The sequence below is a fragment of the Corylus avellana genome, chromosome ca1 (genome assembly GCF_901000735.1).
Source record: "Corylus avellana chromosome ca1, CavTom2PMs-1.0".
NCBI classification, from domain to species: domain Eukaryota; kingdom Viridiplantae; phylum Streptophyta; class Magnoliopsida; order Fagales; family Betulaceae; genus Corylus; species Corylus avellana.
Genome location: NC_081541.1, coordinates 29104683 through 29124583, shown reverse-complemented (window position 1 = coordinate 29124583; position 19901 = coordinate 29104683). Strand labels below are relative to the sequence as shown.

At 38.8% G+C, this 19901-nt stretch overlaps 3 protein-coding genes across 5 annotated transcripts; 2 read left to right on the top strand and 1 right to left on the bottom strand.

Annotated features, from left to right (window-relative positions):
- Positions 1–2340: 2340 nt before the first annotated feature.
- Positions 2341–3194, top strand: LOC132167199 (AT-hook motif nuclear-localized protein 25-like). Its single transcript, XM_059578107.1, has one exon. It carries the CDS (start codon positions 2403–2405, stop codon positions 3192–3194), a length of 792 nt encoding a protein of 263 aa, XP_059434090.1. The 5' UTR covers positions 2341–2402.
- Positions 3195–7201: 4007 nt separating this feature from the next.
- Positions 7202–11692, top strand: LOC132175988 (cellulose synthase-like protein D4). The gene is given in 6 exon segments (XM_059588091.1): positions 7202–7986; positions 8109–8504; positions 8675–9539; positions 9542–9973; positions 10065–10402; positions 10498–11692. Coding segments are annotated over 6 exon segments (3363 nt in total). The 5' UTR covers positions 7202–7618; the 3' UTR covers positions 11462–11692.
- Positions 7908–18931, bottom strand: LOC132175973 (AT-rich interactive domain-containing protein 6-like). Of its 3 annotated transcripts, none has more exons than XR_009439484.1 (14): positions 18498–18931; positions 17410–18217; positions 17283–17322; positions 16816–16868; positions 16488–16533; positions 16308–16379; positions 15036–15158; positions 14849–14900; positions 14690–14765; positions 14525–14591; positions 14372–14422; positions 13316–13408; positions 12220–12431; positions 7908–7926 (listed from the first exon to the last, which is right to left on the bottom strand). XR_009439484.1 is itself a non-coding variant. In XM_059588075.1 (13 exons), exons 2-13 carry the CDS (start codon positions 18162–18164, stop codon positions 12327–12329), a joined length of 1533 nt encoding a protein of 510 aa, XP_059444058.1. In that variant the 5' UTR covers positions 18165–18217; positions 18498–18931; the 3' UTR covers positions 12027–12326. The 3 variants fall into 3 exon arrangements, 1 of the variants encoding a protein (XP_059444058.1); XR_009439483.1 differs by lacking the exon at positions 7908–7926 and adding an exon at positions 11836–11934; XM_059588075.1 differs by lacking the exon at positions 7908–7926 and having other exon boundaries at positions 12027–12431.
- Between the last annotated feature and the right edge of the window lie 970 nt (positions 18932–19901).

Genomic DNA, 19901 nt, shown 5'->3' with positions numbered 1-19901 from the left:
CTAAACTTTTTCTCTTGTCAACCGCAGCCACCCTAAACGGCCTCATGTACCATTGCATTGCTACTTTAATTTCCCATCACCACCATCATTAGGGGCGGCTAGCCACTTCTTTGGTTGCTTTGGAGTAGTGAATCACTTTTTTTGGTCAAGGGGATGGCTCGACCACCCCTAATTGATTTTTGGAGAAATCCGAACCACCCCTTTTGGACATACGGGTGATTCGGTCACCCACAACAGACATTTATGGGTGGCCTGACCACCCATTTTGGCCATAAGATAATTTGGGCACCCCTAGCCTTGTGATCACATGAGTGGTTCAACAACCCTAAAGGCAACTTGGGCGTGGTTAAACAAATTTGGAGTAGTGAAATTTAAAAGAAGAAGAAGAAGAACAACAGAGGAAGGGGAAAAAAATATGTATTGAGTCACACAATCCAAAGAGAAATGGAAAAGAAAAGGATTGAGTCACACAATCCAAAGGTAATAATGAGAATTTGGTGGGGTTTCACCATCGGGAAGAAGAGAGAAGAGGAGTTACACATCAAGTGAAATCTGTTCAATTAATTATTCATCAATTTCAATATGTTTTAGTTCACTTAAATAGACTTGATGACTATACCTAATCCTAATTTGATTGATTTTGGATGAAGCTCATTATTGAATTACAAAAAAACAAACTCTTAAAAATTAAATAAAACATAAAATTAAATAGTACTAACTAATAGAACTAATAAATTTACACGACCTAATAAACTCATCGCATCACCATAGATATGTTAGGAGAGAGAAAAATGGCAAGAGTTGAGAAAAACCCTAGTTGCCCAAGAGATATGCTGCATTCAAAAATATTTTACATTACAAACCTCACAAGTGCATACACAACAAATTTCTCCATCACTTGTGAGGTTTTTCCACATTGACCCAACTCCTCATTGCACAAGAGTGTCACGTGTACTCCAACATAAACGACATTCTTTTTACTGGAGTCAAACCAAACACGTCAAATCAAGATACTCGTATCAACAACAAAGGAAGTTAACCATGGGCTCTGATACCAATAGTTGGAGAGATAGACACCAAGAGAGTCAAATAAGAGTAAATTAATATACATACTATAACACCTTTCTAGCGTAAAAGCCTAAGCTAATGGGCTTAGGTCTACTTAAGTATATTAAATACTATTTTTCTTTATACTGTCAAAGTGAGACAATATTATACATCCTCCTAAAAGCCACCAAAACCTTACACAACAAGAATCAGAAATAGACCAGCATAGTAACAAACTCCATTGGCCAAACCATCTAGCAGATCATGCCACCACCAGCATCTCAAAACTGCAGCTTATTGTAAAACCTGGCTGCAAAAACACCTTGCTATACACTTGCTGCCTCAGTAACAACAGCCCCCAGACACACTCAACAGAGCATCAACTTCCAACCAGCTAACTGGAAAGCGCAAGTCAAACAGGCCAGACATCCCTTGAAGACCACTGCAGCAAAAACAGAGGACTGCTTTCTGCAGAACCCTTCTACCAAGGCCAGAGAACAATTGAATAGAAAAAAGAAAAAAGGCCAGAGAACAGAATCACCTTGTTATTTTATTACTTTTACATATATTATATACATTATTCATGAATAAAATATTATATCACCTAGTACTTAATCTAATGGGGTTTCGCCATCTTTTAGTTTTGTGTGTTTCTCCCACTTTTAGTTATTTTATTCCTGCAAAGATCTGAAGTCGGGTAGGGAGCATTACTTCATCAATGTACCTACTACGAGAGATTTTAAGATTTGAACAGCATTTCTTGGTGCAAGTCTAATTAGCTTCTGATGTCTGTATATTGTTTCTTATTGTTTTCCTCCCTTGCTTTATATCACTTGGATTTGACTAAAACAGTTGGGAAACCAAGCTAGTTGATAGTAAGTGAGACGCATCGCCAAATGTTTGGGAGTTCTCTCTGTTCAATCCTTTTTCTTCGGAGGGCGAATCTATCAAACTTGATCACATAGTTTAGGTCCGCATCTTCACAGACATGTCTACTTTACCGAGTCTCTCTCTGAGACCGTGTCTAAATCATTATGCTTTTTGTGCAAATCAAAACTTACCCCACAAGGAATTTATGCTAATCTTTTCATTTTGCAATTTGATCCAATCCATTCGTTCGTATAGGCAACTCTTCTAGTTCTAGTTTTAGGGTTTGGGTTTACAAATCTTCAATTTTTGTATAGGTGAAATTCAAAGAATTGCTAGCTCCTTAATTTCTAAAGAGTTTGGGAGCTATAGCTTAGCTTCTTTCATCCTAATATAGAAGATCCTGAACTAACATATCCTCCTCATTTCAGCTTAGAAGTATATAGCTAGGTGCTGAGAGTCTGTGAGAGAAACACGTTGATCAGCAAATGTCCAGCTTCCACCAGCTCCAGTTGCAAAGATCATCAGATTCCAAAAACTCTGAAGAGAAAGAGCAAAGAATGGACCCGGATGCACCCACAACAAGTTCAGGAGCAACCTCCGGTCGCCGGCCTCGTGGGCGTCCTTCCGGTTCGAAGAACAAGCCGAAGCCACCAATAATCATAACCAGGGACAGCCCAAATGCACTGAGGTCCCATGTACTAGAAATCTCTTCCGGTTCAGACGTGGTTGAGTCAGTATCAAGCTATGCCTGCCGCCGTGGCCGCGGAGTTTGCGTCCTTAGCGGCAGCGGGGCTGTCACCAATGTAACCTTGCGCCAGCCATCGGCTGCTGGCCCATCCGGGGGCATCGTAACATTACATGGGCGGTTCGAGATTCTATCTCTAACTGGGACGGCTCTGCCACCACCGGCTCCGCCGGGAGCGGGTGGCTTGACAATATTTTTGTCAGGTGGGCAGGGACAAGTTATAGGAGGGAGTGTGACATCTCCACTGACGGCTTCAGGTCCTGTGCTTTTGATGGTGGCATCATTTGCAAATGCAGTATATGATAGGTTACCATTGGAGGGGGAAGAGTCATCACCGGTGCAGTTACAGCCCACAAACTCACAATCTTCGCCAGTGACTGGTGGTGGTGGGGGTGGCCAATTGGGTGATCAGGGGGGAAGCGGCGGCAGCAGCAGTGGCGGCGGCGGTGTTCCTTTCTATAACTTGGGAAATTTTCCTTTCCCTGGTGATGCGTTTGGTTGGAGTGGCAATGCAGCCCGGCCTCCATTCTAGTTTTATTTTCTTTATCAGATGAGTTGGAAGGGGGTGCTTCAAATGTTTGTTTGTTGGAGTATCTCATTTTTTCTTGCTGAAATGGAGGAGAATGAGATGGATATGAAGATTATAATGGTGCAGTGACACAATTTTTAGTCAAGAAGGCAGTAGAATGAAAAGCCTCTGATATGTCATCATGAGGGGAAGAAGAAGAACAAACATGTTTCTGGAGACAAAACTAACCTAGTAATGCTATTTAGTAAACTGCTATACGATTGTTATATAACTGATATGTCATTCGAATTGTATAACAGTCGTAGAACAGTCTACTAAATAGCATTACTCGTGAGTTTGTCAGGATGGGAGGTGAGCTACTGTTGGACCAAAGGACTTGGAATATATCCCCCATATCAGTAAGTCCAATTTATGTACAAAAGGCCATAACATTGTTTTCTTTTCTTCTAGCGTCCTCAATTAATTGTTTGAGATTTTCCTTTTTCTCTTGTTTCATCAAATTTTGGGTTTGTCCAAATTTTGCCAATGTACTACTCTTTCTAGGGTTTTATTTCTATTCCATTTCCTTGACACACTCATTAAGGAGTCTGAAGAAAACTCAAAATATAAACAAAGCTAATGCTCAATGAAAAAGATGTAGGAAAGAGAAAAACAGAAAATTAATAAAACTACTTATTAATCTTGTAGACTCCAATAAAATGTGCATGAAACAATTCTCATATCTTCAATTGAAAGCCAAACATCTTAGTACATCAATCTGCAGGTTGTTTTATTCTCTTCAGCTCTTTAAAGGGTACTATAACTGGCCTTATGACCTTGTAAGCAGCTATATTACTTCTGCTTACAAAGCTAGCTGCAGAAGTATATATACTATAAAAGAGAGTACTAGTGTCAGTTAGAAAACAAGCACTCAAAGAGTTTGGGAGATCTTTAAGACTTTAACAGATGTCTGCAGGTTTGAACATTTTTGGTCCCGCACGGGCAGCTCGAATGGTGTTATACCTTGAGGTCTTGTGTTTGAGTCCGGACTTAAGCAATACTGTGCTTTGCATGCGATTGTAAATATTCAGGGTTTTACTCAGTAAAAGTGAGTCCGAATGACCATGCCTTAGAGGGGGGGTGAGGATTAATTAGTGAGCCACATTAATTTTTTAGAATTATATCATCAACCAATTTATCACTCTAGTAGACAACCCAAGAAAAAAAAAAAAGAATTTTTGTGAAAAACATAACTTGTTTTTCAGGGAAGAAATTAAAATTAGGTTATTTTTCAGGGATGAAACATATATTTGAACAAACATTAATTTGTTCCACTTGTTGCCTAGAAAGATAGAAGGAAACCCAAAAAAAAAAATTCAGAACCATGTTGAGCAGAAAAGAAAGCCCTAGTTCCAAAAAGTGGGAAAACAGGCACAGATATTGGAACTTTGAAACGTTGAAACTTGAAGAAGATGCATGGGAGTGGGTCTTCTTTAGAAGTTCGTGTTCTATGCTTGTTGTTTGACATACGTTTCTTCTTTAGGTTGCTCATTTGTTAGATTTATTTATACCTAAACTTTGGTTGTTTTAAACTTCATTCATGTTGCCAAACATTACTTCAGGACAATATCTTATATGCCACTGAGAATCAGGTAACCTATATAAGATAAAGAAAGAAAGCATTACTCCCAAAATTGATGGTTTCTTTTGTGTTCTTAAACTTTGGTCTTTAACAATAATGATAAGTCATCGCTAATAGGTGATCGCAGTTTCTTCGTCAAGAAAGGTTATCAATGACGACCTTAGCGTTTTCACTAATCATATTATTAGGGTAAGATTCTAAACCAATGTGTCGTCACTAATAGGTCGTCGTAGTTATTCTGTCGTGAAAAGGTTATCAGTAACGATCTCAGTGTTATCGGTAATAATATTATAAGTTATCGCAAATAGCGTAAGAATCTAAACCAACGTATCGTCGCTACTAGGTCATAGTTGTTCCGTCGAGAAAGATTATAAACGACGACCTCAGTGTAGTCGCTGATAATATCAGAAGTTGTCGCAAAAAGTGTAAGAAATAAATATGAGACATGTTATTTTTAAATGGCTTATGTAGATTACATGTTATTTTTTAATGGTCGTCGCATGTAGCATTTGGGTTTATGATTTCAAAAGTGCAATTTAAAAATAGCATTTTTAAAATTGCGATTTTTAAAAATATAGTTAAACATTTGGTAAAATAGCAGTTTAACCTTTAAAACCATGTATTTTTTAAAACTCACACACTTGCCTACAATTTGAAAACGCAGCTTTTTTACATTTTCAAAACGTTATTTTTTAAAAACGCACTCTAAAAAATCCATGGAGATCCTTCAAAATGTTGCACTTCTGATTTTAATATTATTCACTTGATCATGTAAAGTAATGTTGGTTACTTCGGCCTTCAACCAAGGGATAAAACCAGATTAGTTAAAATTTTGTATGTTAACATGACATGTATTATATTTGCTTCAGGTTCTTCCACTTTTAAAGGGATTTCGAGTCTATCTCACATACATTTTGGACACATAACAATTTATATTATGGAGATTAATACTTTGGGGTCTTTTTAGTAAGTTCATAGTATAACATGCTAAAACATCACACAACCCAAAAACTTAAGCCTATGGGTTTGGGCCCAACCGTGTTATATTAACCGCGGACACTTCTTGCATCTTTTTAACTTAGGACTCTATCAGTTTACACTCACACATTTATACTCAATAATCTTCCTCTCATATGTGAATTCATCACCACATTGCTATATTCCTCTTCAAACGGAAGCCTTTTTATCAATCTTGTGAGCCATCTTCACGATCACTTGTGGGCTATGTGGGTTTGTTATCCCTCCTCCATGGACTCGTGTTTGTGTTGTATCATGACCTTTTGCTCTTTACCACTCCACCATATCACATACCACTATTGGCTATTAGGGAGATTCGTACCTTGAAGCCTTTTTTTTTTTTTTTAAGTAAGAATCCCTTATTTCTTCATCGATTTTCCACCCAAAAATTGCCTCGTTAGATCAGACGGCAAATGAGAGTGGGCAGATTAACCAAAAGAATGAACATATTTCATTTTCCATTCCCATTACAAAAAATATGAGCTTGGATTAACAAACCCAAAACACAAAACGCTCTTAAGGACATAAAATGAAGGGGAAAATACATTTTACCCCCCTGAACTATCCACCCATTTGCACTTTTAATCTCAATGTTTAAAAAGTGACACTTTCAAATTGTTGCAATTCGACTGAGCCACCCCTTAATTTTTTTAATTTTTTTTTTTTTTATTATTTTTTTTAACTTGGGATGAAGGCATTTTGGGAAAAACAAAGTCAGAATGGTCGAATTGCAACAATTTGAAAGTGGGAGAGAGGGGGGGGGGTAAAGTATCACTTTTTAAACATAGGGATTAAAAGCGCAAATGGATGAATAGTTCAGAGGGGTAAAGTGTATTTTTTCCTAAACTTAATTTTCACATTTATGTCAAATCAAAACACTTTCTCGAACTAAAAACCCAAAAACACTCCTAAAATAGGTTCTTGTCACGGCACCTTAATTACTTGATTTTCGCTAAATATTCCTTTTCACGAACGAATATTAGTCCAAAACTTTGAGATATAGATTTGTAATGTTACTCCGTAATTAAAATACAAGCTTGGGTTAAGTAAAGTTATTATACATATATGAGTGGTTGCTAAGATATCCTTAGTTTTTTCTTTTTGAACATTTTTTAATGTCATTGGTAATACAATTATTCTGTCTTTGGTTTATATCCTATTCTTATGTTCAAGAATTACATGGTTGATTTTTTTTTTATTATTGTTTATTTACTTCACTCTCAAACAGATTCAATTTTTAATGTATTATTGAAATGATATAATTTCAAAATCCATGAGATTGAAAGGGTATAAAGTAATTGGCAAATAAAATTTTCCAAGAGTTCTATCCTTCCCCAAAAAGTTCTAACATTTTGCACAGCGTCAGCTACCTGATCAGAGTGCCATATAAAATAGGAATAAGCTGAAGGGTTTGTTAGTGATGGGCATGCAAGCAATAAAGTATATGAACGTGTAGGAGAGTCTTCGAACACCTATGTGATTGATCAAAGCTCCTACGTGCCCCCCATTTCTGCCTCTAAGTTGGTGGAAAAAATAAATTTCATGAATGATTACAACCTTCCTTCAATGTTTCTTTATTCTATTGCAAAAATTTTATGCTACCTTTGTATCTTAGAAACCCAACAAGTCTGCCTATATGATCCATCGGGTCTTTTTTTTTTGTCAGCTGCTGGTATAGTATGCTGCTTTTTCCATGTGGGCATCTCACCTGAAGAGTTTTTCTGAAGCGTTGATCAGCATTTCTTCAAGAATTGAACTTATGTTTTTCTGAAGCAGTCAGCACAAGATAATGGCATCCCAATCCAGCAAACCATCAAAGACTGCCATACGCAGCCCCAGGGATTCTAATGCTTCTCATGGCAACCAGAATCCAAGCAAGCAAACTGTTAAATTTGCAAGACGGACTTTGAGCGGGAGGTATGTCAATCTGTCAAGAGACGACATTGATATGTCGGGAGAGATATCAGGGGACTTGATGAACTACACTGTGCACATTCCTCCTACACCAGACAACCAGCAAATGGACTTTTCTTTGGCAGTGAAGGCTGAAGAGCAATACGTTTCAAATTCTTTGTATACTGCATGTTCTATGCAGGCCTGTGATGGCAAAATTATGAAGGATGAGAGGGGAGCTGATGTAATCCCTTGTGATTGCAGGTATGTGCTACATCTGGTAGCTATAGTTTGCTTGAATTTTTTTGTTAAATACATTGAAAGCCATATACTTTCAATTAGGAGTACTACAACAAACTAAACAATAACAGAAATTTGCTGTCCAGATTCAAAATTTGCAGAGATTGCTACATTGATGCCCAAAAAGAAACTGGCCTATGTCCAGGTTGCAAGGAACTGTATAAAGTCGGGGATTATGAGGATGATGCATCCAATTTTTCAAGTGGAGTATTCCCATTGCCAGACCCAGATGGCTTGAAAAGGGATGCTAATAATATGTCTATGATGAAGGCAAACCGCAGCGGAGAACTTGATCACAACCAGTGGTTGTTTGAGACGAAGGGTACTAACGGAGTTGGCAGTGCCTTTTGGCCTGAAGATGACACATACGTGGGTGATGAGAATGATGGATTCAAAGGAGGCGCGATGGAATCAATGGACAAGCCGTGGAAGCCCCTAAGTCGGAAATTGCCAATCCCAGCAAGCATCATTAGCCCTTACAGGTCAGGTCAAGTATCTAACTTATTTTTCCAGTCGCTTTATTTATCTTGAAAAAGAGTAGTGCTATTTATTAGACTATTATATAACCTACTCATTGCCACATCATCCTAATTGTATGAGAGTCGTAATCATCAGATGTACCATAACTTAAGACAACTACTTATTTGGCCAGGTTACTGATCTTGGTTCGGCTCATTGTGATGTGTTTCTTCTTGCAATGGAGAATAAAACACCCAAACGAGGATGCAGTGTTGTTGTGGCTCATGTCAGTGGTGTGTGAGATATGGTTTGCCTTCTCTTGGCTCCTTGACCAGATTCCCAAGCTCTGCCCCATCAACCGTTCAACAGACCTTCAAGTCCTTCATGACAAGTTTGATATACCATTGCCATCTAATCCCACTGGTCGCTCCGATCTTCCCGGTGTCGACCTGTTTGTCTCCACGGCTGATCCTGAAAAAGAGCCACCTCTAGTCACCGCCAACACTATCCTTTCAATTCTAGCTGTTGATTACCCAGTGGAAAAGCTTGCATGTTACGTTTCTGATGATGGAGGTTCCCTCCTCACCTTTGAGGCTATGGCTGAGGCTGCAAGTTTTGCCGATTCATGGGTTCCTTTCTGTCGAAAACATGGTATTGAGCCAAGAAATCCTGAAAGCTACTTCAGCTTGAAAGTTGACCCAACCAAGAACAAGATCAGGTCAGATTTCGTGAAGGATAGGAGGAAGATCAAGAGGGAGTACGACGAATTCAAGGTCAGAATTAATGGGCTTCCAGACTCAATTAGGAGGAGATCAGACGCATTCAATGCGAGGGAGGAAATAAAGATGTTGAAGCTCATGAGGGAGAGAGGGCCTGACCCTTTGAAGCCAATTATAAAAGCCCAGAAAGCCACATGGATGGCGGATGGCACCCATTGGCCTGGCACTTGGTCCGTCCCTGCTAGTGAACATTCCAAAGGTGACCACGCAGGAATTCTTCAGGTAACTTCATTTCAATCTTCGTCAAAAGAATACCAAATCCTTATTGCCCATCAACACTCTTCACAATATTACCAAACTTTTGACAGGTGATGCTGAAGCCCCCAAGCAATGACCCACTAATGGGAGGTGTAGACGATAAGATCATAGACTTCACAGATGTGGACATACGCCTCCCCATGTTTGTATATGTATCACGTGAGAAGCGACCAGGCTATGATCATAACAAGAAAGCTGGTGCAATGAACGCCCTGGTACGAACATCGGCTATCCTATCCAATGGCCCATTTATTCTCAACCTTGATTGTGACCACTACATATACAACTGCAAAGCTATTTGCGAAGGAATGTGCTTCATGATGGATCGAGGTGGCGAGAACATCTGCTACATTCAGTTCCCACAGAGATTCGAAGGCATCGATCCTTCCGACCGCTATGCCAATCACAACACCGTCTTCTTCGACGGCAACATGCGTGCGCTTGATGGTGTGCAGGTTCTCCTCGCATCTTTCTCTCTTATTTTCAATTGGATTAAAAGATGATGAGATAGAAAATTTAATAATAAGACCATGTATGACACAACAGGGCCCAGTTTATGTGGGAACTGGCTGCATGTTCAGGAGGTTAGCACTGTACGGTTTCGACCCACCACAACCTGAAAAGTATGCTGAAAAGACAGACTTTGAGAACGAGGCTTTGAGGCCCACCAACTATGATCATGAGCTAGACGTAAATCTGCTGCCCAAGCGTTTTGGAAACTCTACAATGCTGGCTGAATCAATACCCATAGCTGAGTACCAAGGTCGCCCCCTTGCAGATCATCCTGCCGTCAAGTATGGGCGGCCTCCTGGTGCTCTAAGAGTCCCACGTGAGCCACTTGATGCTGCTGCTGTTGCTGAAGCCGTCTCCGTTATTTCTTGCTGGTATGCCTCACATTTGGATTCATGCCAAATTGCCTATGTGAATGTATTAACGTGTAAAAGTGATGCAATAATGAATGATGTTTCATATTGGACAGGTACGAGGACAAGACAGAATGGGGTGACAGGGTGGGATGGATTTATGGCTCAGTAACTGAAGACGTGGTGACAGGCTACCGCATGCACAACCGTGGATGGCGCTCAGTCTACTGCATCACTAATCGTGATGCATTTCGTGGGTCAGCACCAATTAACCTGACTGATCGACTTCACCAGGTGCTTCGTTGGGCCACTGGCTCCGTTGAGATTTTCTTCTCTAGAAACAATGCCTTACTTGGCTCCAGGCGCCTCAAGTTTTTCCAGCGTATGGCTTACCTAAATGTTGGCATTTACCCTTTCACCTCTGTGTTCCTCATCGTCTATTGCTTCCTCCCAGCACTCTCACTTTTTTCTGGACAGTTCATAGTCCGAGATCTAAACACCGCATTCTTAATCTACCTACTCATCATAGTAGTATGCCTCATCGCCCTGGCCATCCTAGAGGTGAAATGGTCCGGTGTGGGATTGGAAGAGTGGTGGAGGAATGAACAGTTCTGGCTCATTTCTGGAACAAGCTCTCACTTGGCTGCTGTTGTCCAAGGACTTCTCAAGATGATTGCAGGGGTTGAAATATCTTTCACATTGACTTCCAAGTCAGCAGGAGAGGATATTGACGATATCTATGCAGACTTGTATCTTGTGAAGTGGACCTCATTGATGATTCCACCAATTGTCATTGCGATGCTGAATATAGTCGGGATTGCTGTTGCATTTTCAAGGACCATTTACAGCACGTCCCCTCAATGGAGTAAGTTCATTGGTGGAGCATTCTTTAGCTTCTGGGTGTTGGCTCATCTGTATCCTTTTGCCAAAGGTTTGATGGGGAGGAGAGGGAAGACACCAACTATTGTGTTTGTTTGGTCAGGTCTCATCGCAATTACACTTTCCTTGCTCTGGATTGCTATTAACCCGCCTAACGGAGGCTCAACGCAAGGCATTGGAGGAGGTTTTCAATTCCCATGATGAACTTAAATGATCATAGTTAGAGTGAAGCAAAAAGGCTTAGTGACAAGAAACTATCTGATAAACCCTACAAATTTCTTAATAGTGAAGATGAATTTGCATTATTCTTTCCCTTGGCTATCCTCAGACTTTAAGAAAGTCAAAAATAGATATATGCAGAAGGGGTTTATACAGAGTGGAGTCTGTTGAAAGACAGCCTAAAGGAATTTGAAAGACCTTATGGACTAATTTTGCTATTTAATTTCATAAGTATGACTATAAATGTAATATCAGGGTGCTCCTAGTGTCTCCCAAAATCCCAATAATAACACAATCAGCTTAGCATTGAGGTAATTTGAAACACGTCAGTTTTCTCTAGCACCAGATCACTGGAACCATGCCTGTAGAACAGTCTGGTGCCCTTTTTATGAGATCTTCATGGATGATGACAAGGGATATATTTCAAATGTACCATAACATGAAAATAAACTTACCTACAGGAGAAAACAAGCATGATTATAATTCCATGGCAAGCCTTCCCTTAATCAAACTGAGTTAAATTTGCAGGTGTTAGCAGTTAAATACGTAAGAAAATTGAAGCCAAGAAGTAAAGATCATAACTTCCTAAAAGGAGTCAGTAATGCACAATGCCATAAATATGCCAGCCTGTCCCTATATATGGTCCTATCATAAGTACAGTACTTTTGTAAATGCAGATGCATTCAATCAAGTAGGCTTGAGATTCACCTGTAAGCATAAAATAAACAAATAAAACTTACACGGCAAAGTTCAACTTCTCATCATCTGCATAAAGTTAATTCATCTTCTACATACTAACTGAAGCATAATCTCCACGTTCGGGCAAGGGGACCATCATCCCCACATTCTATGAATCTGACTGCTCGATTGGCACACGCACAAACAACTGGCCATGCAGCGTCACAACAGCAGAAGTTTGATGCGGATCAATTCTGGAAGGCAAGCTGACAAGCTAAAGAGAAAACTACTACTGTTAGGTGTGGTTCAATAAAGAGCCTCAAGCCCACAGAACAAAGGTTTTAGAATGAAGATCAATGAGTACATGAAGATAAAGACACCAAATTGTCACAGATAAGAATCCAGGGTAATGATATTGCCAAGGCCTGGTACTTTAATCTTGCGAGATTTTTTTTTTTTCTTAACTAACCACAAATATTAAGCAATCCAAAGTTCCTTAAAATCCTCCAGTGTAAAAATTATATCCAGTTTGAATTGGAAAAAACAAAAAAAAAATTGAAAACTTCACTTTGGACCTCTGAACTACCACACGTTTTGAGAAAATCTCTCAAATTTCAAAAACTCTCAATTTCACCCCCTAAACTTTCAATTTGTTGCAATTGACCCCCCTCCGTCAATTTTTTCTGTTAAACCTTAACGAAAATCACTAAAAAGACCAAATTACCCTTCAATTTTTCCTTTTTTTAATTTGAAATTTGAAATTAAGGGTAAATTTGAAATTTTATAAAAGTTTTAGGGGTATAAAGGTCATTTCATCACTTTTAACGTCCAAAAAATGACGGAGGGAGATAAATTGCATCAAATTGAAAGTTCGGAGGGTGAAATTGAGAGGTTTTGAAATTTGGAGGGTTTTTTCAAATTGCGTGATAGTTTTCCCCAAAAAAAAAAAAAAAAGAAAAGAAAAAAAAGGATGGTATAATTTTGAGAGGTAGAAAACAGGAGATCAGGTAGCTGTCAATGTCATGAATTATTCAAGAATCTTTCAGGACCAAGAGAACTTGTTCACTTTACTTGCCAAGTGACCAGGACCTGCTGCAAACAGCGCTGGACGACAGCTACAATCAAAAGTAATTGAAATATGAGCACTCCTTGACAAACCTTTTTAAAAGGTGTGACACCCCAAGGATTATCCAGTTCCGCTGGTTGACCAGATATAACCAAGCATCCTGCTGGATCAGACTGAACATGAACCTGTACCACTAAGAAGGTTGTAATCAACGATGAAACAAAAACACAATATTACAAGCATCAAAAGCAGGATTTGGTAAATATTCATGGTGGGTTAACTATGTCATAGTATTGATGGTGTAGTTTCTGTTTAGTAGTTAAAAAAAGAAAAAGAAAAATCCAATGGTAGATTGACAATGCCATGTCAGCATAGATACTGGGGTAGTATATGAGGAATGCTTTTTTGCATTCTATCAACCATCTCCATACCATCTCTTCTCTCTTTACATTTTTTTTTTTTTTTTTTTGAAAAAATCAAGATGCTAAAGTGAAGAGATGGTGTGGAGATGGTGGGTAGAATGCAATGAAGCATTCCTCGGTAGTATATAGCATTACTCGAACAAAAAATCAGATTTCACCAAGAAAATTAAATACCATAGGACAGTGGACAAGTTTCTGATGAGTCAAACAATAGAAGCAGTGGGTTGGGTTGATCTCAAACACTATTTTGCAGCTTCGGATTGTTTCAGAAACATATGTACTACGGTAGAACTTCATTTTTTTCTGAGTGGGTTTGCTTGATCAAGCTCAAACTCCATGCTCAAATTCAGTCCATTCCTACACAAATTTATTCAGTTGTTCGTAGACTTCTTAGCACCAGGTGTGTTATTTACATATATTTTGTCTCAACAGGTTTCTAACTTTGGTGCTTTAACCCCCATGGCATCTCTCTCTCTCTCTCTCTCTCACTCTCTCATTACCAAACAGAGGCAAAGAGACACATAGCATCGGTTCTTGAAGAGGGAATAACCCTCCATCTGAACCATGCACCTGATTTGTCCATTTTGCTTCCATTCAACCTCTATGTTATTGAAAGTTTAGCTTAAGATCAAGCAGGCCTTCGAATGCACAAACAAGCACTCTGTCATAGTAAATAAGATAAGAAAATGAGATAAATGAAAGCGCTTCCGGATATCTTATACTAACCTCCTCACGCAGAAGCCCAGGAACTAAGGCATACACCTCAAAGCAGTCATCCTGTGAAAATTCAAAATTTCAAACCTAATTAGGTGTTCACAGAACCAAAGAAAAAGTTCAGTGGTATATTAGTACACAGAGTGATTCAAGACAGAAACTCACAAATCTTTGAACATTGATCTTCACCCAATCAGCTGGGGGCCCAACATCAACGACCATTGTTTCCAATCTGTCAAAAAAAGAACAATTTGAGATCTACCAAAAAAAACTCAAATGAGTTAGATAAATCTAGGCCTCATGGACAAACAAGGGAATAGTAAACCTAACTGTGGCTTTGTCACTTTAATGTGAGCAACTTGGACATTACGCTCAACAGTGGACCGTTGCTTCCGCTTTAGTAAACCTAAGACAATAAACCAAGTTCCAAATAGGAGGACCATGATGGCAGTTAAAACTCCTGAATTTGACCCAGTAGAGTGGTCATACCAATATTTTTAAGCTGTTTGTCAACCTTTGGCATAGAACTCGAGTTCTTCCCCTAACCAAAAAAGAAATGCATTCCTTTAATAGGAAATATCAATTTGGAAGGAAAAAGGGGGCAAAACAATGTAATTGAAAAAATGCAAAAACAAACAAAATTTCAATTTATAGAGCTTAAAAGTTCTCCACAGACCTTGACAATTAGGTCACCAATCTCACCATGACCAAAAAGACGCCGAGAGTGCCAACCCTGCATTGCACGAGCTGCAGCATCCCTCAGTGTCCTACCCGATCCTATAGCTTGACTACCACTAACCTGCATACAAATTCTTAATAATCATATATTATCGTTCTTTTTTTTTATAAGTATATAATCATATATTATCTATCACTCACACAACACCAAATGAAGTCATAATAATTATAGATTATTACTCATACAACACCACATGAATCATTTTCATCCCTTTGTGCAGAACCAGATCTTGATTCCAACCTTAATCATAGATGCACCAGGCAGTCCAGCTTTCAAGACCGTTAGCATAGATATGCATACATAATCTGTTAATATGACCCATTAAGATAATTGGCAATTATATTTTTCATTTTAATATTTTCTTTAAATTAAAAGAGAAACCAAATATGTGCTCAGTATGCATCCACATAAAGAAAAACAACTTACATGTAGATGTGTGGATGGGTAAACATAGAAGCAAATGGAGAAACAAAATGCAAAAAATAAAAAATAAAAATAAAAAGCAAATAAAAAACAAGTTCATCAACTCACTAAAAACTTGAGGAATGAAAAGTGGATGGGTAAACATAGAAGAAAATGCTTGAAACATTTATAAAAAATAAAAATAAAAAATAAAAAAGCAAATATAAAACAAGTGCATCAGTTCACTGAAAACTTGAGGAAGGAAAGCTCCAAGGCACATTCTTTGCAGATTGCTGCTACAAAAGGAAAGAGGATAAAAAAAAAAGAGTTGAAGGTAATTTGAAACATACATCAATCTCCTAAACAACCAAACCCCGCAATCTCAATGAAACAGCAAAATCCCGTTGTCAAATCAATTTGCCACTCTAAAAGAATCATCTCAAGTCTGGACAGAGTCTTGTAACTCTTGGCCCAAACTTAAAATTTTGTCCCCTGATAGCCATATGCTTTCAAAGAACAAAATTTACTCTCCTTCATAATCGCTTTTCAAGAAATCATCCAGTAACTTTGCTCACCTACTTAGGAAACCAACTCCAACATTCTCCAAGTCAATCCAATTACAGTGGCAATAAACCCAAAACCTTTAAGCCCCTAGCCCCTTCTACAGGGATACAAACCTCATCCTAACTAAAGTTACTCCACCGCTCAAAATTGCCTGAAGCAGAGTGTTCATACTGCAATGAAATGGACATTATTTCTTCTAGAAATACCAAAGAGCTGACCGCATGATCAGCCAACTTAGATTACCTGATTATTTACTCTAGTAGGCTCCGTGAGCTCACCAGCACCCATTTTATGCTTTTCATATTCAAGTAGTGCCTGCATAAAATGATAATCCGGAACAAAAAAACACATGGAAGTAAGCAAACAAAAAGCCCAAGAACTAATAAATGTTCAAGAGGCCGAACTCTGCAAGTAGAGCATAACCTTCTCATAAAAAATTCGGAAAGTCCAAGAGACAGTAGTGCAGGTCCTGGACAAGTAAAAACCAAAAATATCAGCCACGAGATTCAAATAAAAAATGAAACTATCCAAAATAGCCTCTCTGTTAAACCAAAAAATGAACTTATTTTCGAGTGGCTGGGGAAGTGGCCTACAACTAAATAAAAAATTATACTCTCTTGCTTGCAAGTTCTCTTTCTTTTCCTTTCCTTTTCCCCTAAGGAGAACTGCAGTTGTTATTTTGGTTGGTCATTGAAAACTCCTAACTTAGCAGAAGGCAGGCACCAACTAAACAAATGTTTCTTTCCCTTACTTTGGTGGATTGAATGACTGTCCCACTTGCCGCCACAACTTGCACGATGTCACCTGTGAATTCCCACAAACACATCAGGCCCATGATCCTGTCATAGCATTGACAAGTATACGTAGAAAAGCTGGTAACATAATTGTTTCATTTGAGTGAATCATGCATGTGTGTGTGTGTTGTGTGCGTGCAGCAGGAGTGTGGGGTGGGGGTGGAGAGCTGGTTTTTGACATTAGTGAAGTACTGAGTATATTCCCTTCAGACAAAGAAAGATGTGAAATCATTCATAAATATTTCGATTTGTGGGATTCTATCGAAAAAAAAAAAAAATCAACAAAAATCTATAAAGCTTAGGTCTGAAAAAAAAAAAAAAAAAAAAAGAACACCCTCCAGAAACAAGAAAAAATAATCAGAACCTTTTTTTGTGGTAAGTAGAAAGCATAATTGGAAAATAAGGAGCTATAAGCCAGCCAAACCTGTTCGTAGCCACCAAGTTTGATTACAGCTCTCCATAACCTACATAGAATAAAGAGCCAGGATTTTGAGCATAAAGTTAGAAAAGGTTCTCTAACGAAATCCATATGCAAATTGCCAAACACTTACTTGAGCAAATTCAATTCTTTTTGGTAGAACTTTGGGGGCTTAAATTCCAAGCTCTTCTCTTTGCAGAAATTTTCTACCTCCATCATGAATGCTGCTTGCTCATCCTCTGTTCCCGATTCGTAACCCTCAACCCCATGGTCCCCATCCGGCACTAAAAGAAATGACTGCTCTGAGCTCTTCATACCAACCTCATGTCCTAAATCCAACTTCAGTTTTGATACTTGCTCCTTAATCTCTCTATTTGGAGACAACTCCATGTTGCTCATACCAACATTCAATTCATGCCTTTTCTCATCATATTTGGCCTCGGTCTCCATAGACCTCTCACGGGGCACTTCAGGAGGTAGCTGATTGGCAGGATTTAGATCACTACCATCAGTTTCTTCAATGTCATCATCTTTCTTACCAACCTCAGGTGCTATTTCCAAAGACCTCTTAGAGGGTGAATCGGCTTCCAGCGGATTTGATGGTATTATTTCCTTAATATCAGTTCCAGCGTTGCCATGTGTTAGTTCATTGGCAGTGATATTACCATCATTAGTAGTTTCAAGAGTGGAGGTTGCAGAATCAACCGGACCTTGGTTTTCAACAGGGAATTCATCAATGCATTTCTCCTTCTTCAAATCCACATTTTGAACCAGGGTGGGGTTTGGTTCTTCCTCCTTCTCTTCGTCAACTTGTATACGGGTATGCGTGGTCAGATTGTTATCCTTATCCTCCCCCATATTTTTTCCCTTTTCTTTGTTATCATCCATATCTCTCTTTCTCTTTCTCTTTCTCCTTAACTTTCACTACCTTTGATAAGGCTCTGCAAGAGAACCCACAAACTCAAACCACACCCAGATGATAAAAAAGTCTTAAAGACATGTAAAAATGAAGTCTTTACTCATGGATTTTCCGCATTCAAAATATCACAAGGGCGTTAAGAGTGTCAATGGAGCTAAGACATAAAGACTAGGAAAGCAAAGCAAAGCAAAGCAAAAGCACAGAAGCATATCAACAGAAGCATATCAAAGCTGGAAAGATGAAACATAACATATCAGCATAAGCCCACAAAAAGAAACTCTAAGAAGAAGAAGAAAGAATGCCTGCAAGTCTGAGAGGTGGTGTTGTAATGCTGTTGCACCCAAAGAGGGTACCAGGAAGTGGGCTTCAGCCTCTGCTCTTTGCTTTCTCAGCTCTCTGCCAGCGAGAAGTCTGTAGACAGAAAGGGGAGCAATCACAGCAAAGAGAGAGTCACGCGTGTAAATAAATTTCACCCTGGCGACTGCCACAGCCTTTTGCAAGCCTTTGCGTACATATTTCCCCCTTTCTCTCTATCTTCTTCTCACTTCTCAGTCTCAAAACATGTACCTTTTTAGTTTTTTCTTTACTACATATTTTCTGCGCTTAACCACAAATTTGATGCTCAACGTGTCAAAACCACCCGATGGGCTTTTGTTGGGTGACAAGCACACACCAGCAGCCAATCCAAGTTTTCTTCTTTTGGCAAATCTCTCATACTCAACTTCCAACTCTTTTAGGGCGGAATCACAAATTTGTATTGACGGTGATAAAGTATTGAAAGTACAAATTAATTAATATATAAAAATAAAATTGGTATCCATTCACTAAGAAAATATTCACAAAATAATTGTTTATTAATATATTTCTTTCAATTCACAATCTAATCACTTGTCAAAATGGAATCTACCATAAATTTAGAGGGTGACACTAACCTCAACCACCTCTGAGGTGGCCGGTGGTAACAACGAATGTGACACCTAAGCATAAAACACATTAAAAAAAACACACACACACAACTACCGGATTATATCCAGTTTAATTGTTATTATTTTTTAAAAATAAATTTAGAGGATGACAGCAACCCAAGGTCACCCCAGAGGGAGGTGGGGGTGGCAGCGCTACCACCGGCCACCTCTAAGGTGGCCCGCAAGGCAGCTTTCTGCCGTCCCCAGCCCATGGGCCATGGGGAGTGGGCAGCCACCCCCAAATCTGGCTGGGGTGGCCCACGAGCCACCCCTAGGCCATGGGGGTGGCCGCGCGCCATCCTAAAAGTGGCCAGGGTGGCTTGCAGGCCATTCCCACCTCCCTCTGGAATTTGGCTTTGGAATTTGAAAATATGATATGATTACACTGAGTTAACAAGTCTATGAAACAACTGACACTCGAGTGAGAGTTTATGAGAAGAAATTTATCATTTATTCTTATTTTATTACTAGTTTTTGTAGCAAGAGAGAATAAAAGAAATTCATTCATTCATTCATTTAATTAAATAATATATTATTATTGAAAATTTTAAAAGAATAATACTTTCAAATTTTAACCATAAATTTTAATTTTAATGACAATAAGACACTCTTTCATGCTGTGACTAAGCCTGCAAAAGGTCAAGTACATCTAGATATTAGATAATATAATCTTATTGTTGTCAAGTGAGTTACATAAAAATTATTCCAAATTAGAGAGGAAAAAAGAAAATAAAAAAGAAT

Excerpts from the sequence above, each read along its gene's own strand:
- LOC132167199 (XM_059578107.1), top strand. The coding sequence starts at position 2,403 with ATGTCCAGCTTCCACCAGCTCCAGTTGCAAAGATCATCAGATTCCAAA.
- LOC132175973 (XM_059588075.1), bottom strand. The coding sequence starts at position 18,164 with ATGGATGATAACAAAGAAAAGGGAAAAAATATGGGGGAGGATAAGGAT. Across the intron at positions 16,869-17,282 it reads AACTTGGTGGCTACGAACAG|GTGACATCGTGCAAGTTGTG; the intron begins GTTTGGCTGGCT and ends GGGAATTCACAG. Across the intron at positions 14,901-15,035 it reads TTGGTGACCTAATTGTCAAG|GGGAAGAACTCGAGTTCTAT; the intron begins GTCTGTGGAGAA and ends TTTTTTGGTTAG.